At 43.6% G+C, this 6,000-nt stretch overlaps 1 protein-coding gene across 1 annotated transcript in view; it reads right to left on the bottom strand.

Annotated features, from left to right (window-relative positions):
* Mttp (microsomal triglyceride transfer protein) overlaps window positions 1-6,000 on the bottom strand; it is a 44,572-nt gene that overhangs the window by 7,948 nt on the left and 30,624 nt on the right. The window contains exons 13-15 of the mRNA XM_031376176.1: window positions 4,758-4,855; window positions 4,546-4,667; window positions 2,934-3,161 (exon numbers count right to left, since the gene is read on the bottom strand). Of these exons, the coding sequence (XP_031232036.1) occupies window positions 2,934-3,161; window positions 4,546-4,667; window positions 4,758-4,855 (448 nt within the window). The remainder of the gene's footprint in view (window positions 1-2,933; window positions 3,162-4,545; window positions 4,668-4,757; window positions 4,856-6,000) is intronic.

Here is a 6,000-nt window from a genome sequence, read left to right on the forward strand (position 1 = left end):
AGCTGCCAGCACTCCCTTCAATGTCAGCACTTGACCTGGAGTGGAATGTGCTTCTGAAGCTAGGGTGGAATCACTGGAGTGGCCTGCAGAGCCCAGGGCCTCGGTCAGTTGTAAAATAACCTCAACTCTGCCAAATACTTCAACCTTACACACACGGACACTGGTCATGGCTAAAATTGAAGGGGGCAGTCTCTCTTTGACCACGCTTTGCCCAGGGTGTCTTATCTTATGAACAGAAAACTCATATAAGAAAATTTAAATCAGGGATTAACAAGCTATAGCCTATAGGTTCTCTGCCTCGCTGGTTGTTTTTGCAAATAAAATTTTATTGGAGCACAGCGCTACTCATTCACTATATTGCTGATGACTGTTTTCACTCAGTAATCGTGGGGCTACACAGATTATCAAGAGCATTGGCTCTTCTTGAAGGTGGGAATATTCACTCCCTGACATGTATATGTTTGCCAGCACCAAGTGCTTATTTATGTGTGACTTAAGGGCTAGAGAGAATGAGCTATACTTCTGGATTTTTTCTCCTTCTCTTCGTTCACACGAAGAGAAACGTGTTTTTCTTCAGAGTGCACCTATGCTGTGGTGGTTTGAAAGAAAACAGTCTCCAGTCTCCATAGGCTCGGGGTGGGGGGAAGGCACTATGAAGAGCTGTGGCATTGTGGGAGGATGTGTGTCACTGTCATTTCCTGCTGCCTGGCGATCAAGACATGAAACTCTCATCTCCTTCTCCATTACCATTGTCTGCCTGCACAGCACCATGCTTCGCCATGATAATAATGGACTAAACCTCTGAAACTGTAAGCCAGCCCCAATTAAATGCTTTCCTTTGTAGGAGCTGTCATGTTCATGGTGTCTCTTCACAGCAATAAAACCCTAATTAAGACATATACCCAGTGCAAAGCTGCAAAATACCACTTGCCTTGCAGCTAGACACAGCTCTGTGGTGACATTTTGGATTTTGGCCAGTAGCTTTCTACTAGCCCTTCTCGATGGGCACCCAGCTCTTCATCCTTCCCCTTTCCTTCTTTGGGGGTAAAGAGGGTGGGGTTTTCTGTGCCAGAAGGGGAGTGGCCATCACATAGTCACAAGGTGACAAGTGTGAGAGTAAAAGTCATAGTAAAACTGGGCATGGTTGTGCACACCCTGAATCCTACCACTTGGCAGGCATAGGCAGTCAGATCTCTGTGAATTTGAGGCCAACTTAGTCTCAGTGGTTTCCAGGCCAGCCAATGTTACACAATAAGACCTTGGTTCCAAAAAAAATCACAGGCAGGCAGAAGTAAAGTACACAAATTCTGGTCCCTGAGGACTTCTGTGTCAATGCTGCGCTTCAAAATATTTATTGCATCATAAAAGCCAAACTGGCTACCTTGAACTTAAATAAGGAGCAATAAAGAACAAGACATGATATTATTTCATTTTAGCCATTGGTATTTTGGGGTGAGTTCTAACAAAATGCAGTATCAAGGGTTTCCCCAGCTCTTAAACCCAGGACTTCATAACCAGATCCTAAAACAAAACAAAATGAAACAAAACACAACAGAATCTTCAAATGATTTTTGAAGAGCAATACAGCTGAGAACATGTTCGAGTCTGCTGTAACTGCCTCACTTTGTAGCAGAAAACCATGGCTTGAAGCTATGTAGTTGCTTTCTTCCCAAGATTCTACGAAGGGAACTGAAAAAGCCAAGCTCGAGCTCAGCCTGCCAGGTAGGACGTCATCTCATCCCAAAAGAAGCCAGTCCCACAGCACATACACTGTAAACTAAATCACCATGTAATGCTTCCATAGAATAAATACAAATTAGAGGATATACCAAATGCCCCATAAGATGTTACCTAGAAACATTCCATTTTTAATATCATCCTGCTAAGGTGGGACATGCATCAAAACACTAAAGAAAAAAATGTAAGTATCAAGCACTCAATCTCTAGGCCTGTTCCGAGAGCTGAACCCTCTCTGTTTCTCAGAAAATCCAACTGGACAAGTTGTCTAAAGCCCACAGTATCTTAGACACCGAAACCGTTCCACATAAGAACAACTGCTATACTACTTAGCACCAAGGAGCTCTGAAAAAATAGTCCTGAAGAACAAGGTCTGGGAAATGGAAGTACTATGTTCTCTAAGAAAGAGCAAGCTTCTCTAACAGCCTATGGCCCTGACACAAGGGCTGATGTCAACAGGAGCTCAGGCCCTGGCTAGTTTGACATCATCAAAATGGTGCACCACCCTGATTTTCATAACCATTGTCATTGCAAATGGTGCCAGCTAGCTCAGCTCCTGCATTCAGGGTAAAAAGACAAGACACTACCCAACCCCATGCCCCAGTGCAGGAAAACCATGTTTGCAGGTAATACCAGATCTGTTCTGCTGTATCGCAGGCATTCTCCACTAAGCAGCTAATAACAGAGAAGGCAAACGGTACTTACCTATAGCTAAGGGGAAAGGACGGCAACAGCAAGAGGACCAAAGACATACGGAGTGAGCTCCAGGCTCCGCAGAGCTTTCTAGACATGTTTAAGTTTTGTCTGCTGAGCTGGGAGAGGCTCAGTTGGGTCAAGCGTCTGCCACACAAGCACAAGTCCTGACTTCAGTCCCCATCACTCACACAAATGCCAAGGCACAGTAGTATACACCTGTAATATGTACAGGGAGGTAGTGACGGGAGAATCCCTGGGACTTGCTCTCCAGCCATCACAGCTTAACTGAGCATGCTCTAGAGTCAGTGGGAGGCTGGCTCAAAAAAATAAGCTGGAAAGCGATGGTGGAAGACTTCCAAGGTTGACCTCTGGCTTCTACACGATCTAATAGTGCAAAGATCTGCTTACTGTGCACAAATACACACACACACACACACACACACACACACACACACAGGAACTCAATAAGTACTTGCAGGCTGAGAAAGGTAGAGAATTACCTGAGAATGGTCTATGAGCAGAATAAGTCCTTTCACCACGCTGACAGGGTCGCCGGACGCTGACAGCATTTTGGACATCAAATCACTGTATCCATTAAAAAATGTGACAGGTCTAAGCTGAATATCAAACAGGATGGCAGACATGCCAGCATAAGAGTCAAGGTTCTCCTCTCCTTCATCAGGAGTGGCTGCAATTAAGCCTTCGAGCCCTTGGGCTTCAATGACCACCTAGGGAGAAAAGGACACAAGGCAAATGGTCTCAGATTCCCTGCTCCACTGGTGACGGAGAGGTCTCTGAGCTACAGATAAACTTTCTTCAGGACCCAAACTTCAAGTATCTCCTGTGACTAGGCAAGAATAAAAACTAAACCTCTATGTCTAACATAATGGAGATTAATTTTCTCCATGTACTCTTCCCAACTACCCTTGGATGTTACGGAAGATTTTATTCATTTAGTGGATGAGAACAGGTGAATATTCACTTAGCTAGTATACAGCAGAAGTGGGGCTTGAAGCCTTGCTATGTGACTACAAAGACCACAGACCTCTTGGAGGGCATCACCAGGGATGCTTATTCACTTTCCCCAAGCTGTCTCAAGCAATGGACCTGCCATCTTCACAAGCCTCTGACAGGAGATGGAGAGGCAGGGGCACTCCACCCAGTCAGCTGTGCTGAGAGGGCACACTCAACGCCCCTCCAAGTCAAACTTTCATCCCTCACCACAAGAATGAGGCCACACTCTCAGGAAGCTCACACCCAGATGACCAGCCCGTAAGGAATTTTGCTTATTTTCCATCCTGCATAGCCAGGCTCTAACCACTGTGTGCTTGGCATTTCTGAGGGCACATGAGACAGCAGGTGGCAATGCCTTGGCATGGCAGATATGGAATTCTGACCATGGTGCTATTGAACAGGATGATGAGTTCATATTGATGAGCACCCAAGTTTCCATAACAATGGATCATCGTTGAGGCTTGAATGACTTCAATTAGAAGGTTATAATCTGATATTCATAAAAACCAAAGTGATGGTACAGTTCACAGTAAAGATAAATCACCATTTCATTTAGGACTAGAATTCAACCAGTTCTCAACTGCTAATAATACTTGATTCTTTTCTTTCCTAGCAGTATTGGAGAAATATAAACTAATTCTTTAAGAGTTGTACATTGTCTTTTTTTGTACATTGAAGTTTCTTATAGGGGCAAACAGTCTCTGTAGAGATAAGCAAAAGGGTAAACAGCGTAAAATTAAATACTTAGGAATATCTAAGTAATGTGTCCCTGAATGAAAGTCAAACTAGCAAATTCTGGGGCAGCTTTAATTGTCTCTCTCTTTCTCTCTCTTTCTCTCTCTCTTTCTCTCTCTCTCTCTCCATCTCTCTCTGTGTGTTACAGATATATATATATACATATACATATATATATTCGCACACATACATATGTAAGTCACCATTAACTTACAAACAATACACACACACACACACGTAAACTACCATTAACTTACAAACTAATTTGTAAGATATAAAATATATTCTGTAATGCCACTCTCAGTATACACCGTTTTCCCTCAGACAGGTTTCTTTCATTGGTAACTCATGGGTGTGAGGTACCTGACTACCATGAAGCTCCGCCTTTCCGATGTACTGGAAGATGTTCAGGTTACTTCTCCTCAGGATGCCAGAACCAGAGTAAAGGATGTCAAGGCTGTACGTGGATGCTGCGTGGGCACTACCTAATGACAAAAGAACCACGGGACTCGGTCACAGCTCCGGCAATGTGGACGAAAGGGGATGGGAGGGGAAGCTCCATGGGGGTCACATACGTTCTATGTAGCCAGTATAGGCAGAAGAGGATCCACTCTTGGAGAAACGGTCATAATTGTGAACAGCCATCTCCTTGAGGACGCGACGGATCATTTTACTGCAACATAGAAGAGAAGACTTTTCATTCATGGTAACGTCTGTTTCCCAGATCAAACTGGGAAGGCAACCAAATCCCCAGTGAAGTCCTCATGCCACAGCAAGACCCAAGGAAGTGCTGGCTGGGCACCAGTGGCAAGATGAGGGCTCTCCCCTTCATTCGTCGAGGAGCTGACATTTAGTTTGGTGTCAAAAGGACAGAGAATAAGGATGCCCAGTCATGAGATGCCTTCAGCTGACTGGTGGACACTTTGGGAGCAGAAAACTCAGATTCTTTGAATCATCACAGTTGTGCTGTGAAATTGTATATAAATTTAAGAAAGCTGTGCCAAACAGGAGGCTGCATTTTTTTTTTTTTTTACTTTTTCTTTCCCTTCTAAAATCATCATTGACAGACAATACAAAAGCACAAACTTCTAGGATTGCTATCTATGTATTTTCCACCACAGAAAAAGACCAGTAGAGCCCACAGGAGAACGATTCTCTCCTCTAAAGCTTCAGCTCTCCCTTCATGTCTGTGTTGTGTTTGTGGAATTAGCATTGACATCTTCTCATTTCTCATGACCTCACACTAATCCAGTAACGATACAACTACAACACATCGAACCCCCCACTAATCAGCTACAACACACCTAGCTCTGAGGCAGAGGCATTTTGCAAGGCAGGAATAGCTCTTTATTAATAATCTCCCGCCAGTTAGATTTAGCAAGGGCAGGTAGCACTAGAGTTAACCAGATGGCGGGGGGCAAGAGTAAGAAAATAAACAACACAAACCAAGGTCACTTGTCATCATCAGAACTCAATTTTCCCACAATAACAAATCCTGGGCACACCATCACACCAGAACAGCAATATTTAGATCTAAAATCACTTATAAGGATGATGATACAGGACTTTAAGAAAGACATAAATAGCACCCTCAAAGAAATACAGGAGAACACAGGTAAACAGCTAGAAGCTCTTAAAGAGGAAACACAGAAATCCCTTAAAGAACTACAGGAAAACACAATCAAACAGATGAAGGAAATGAACAAAACCATCCAGAATCTAAAAATGGAAATAGAAAACATAAAGAAACCAGAAAGAGAGACAACCCTGGAGATACAAAACCTAGGAAAGAAATCAGCAGCCATAGATGCAAGCATC

Source organism: Mastomys coucha, unplaced genomic scaffold, assembly GCF_008632895.1.
Source record: "Mastomys coucha isolate ucsf_1 unplaced genomic scaffold, UCSF_Mcou_1 pScaffold16, whole genome shotgun sequence".
Taxonomy (NCBI): Eukaryota; Metazoa; Chordata; class Mammalia; order Rodentia; family Muridae; genus Mastomys; species Mastomys coucha.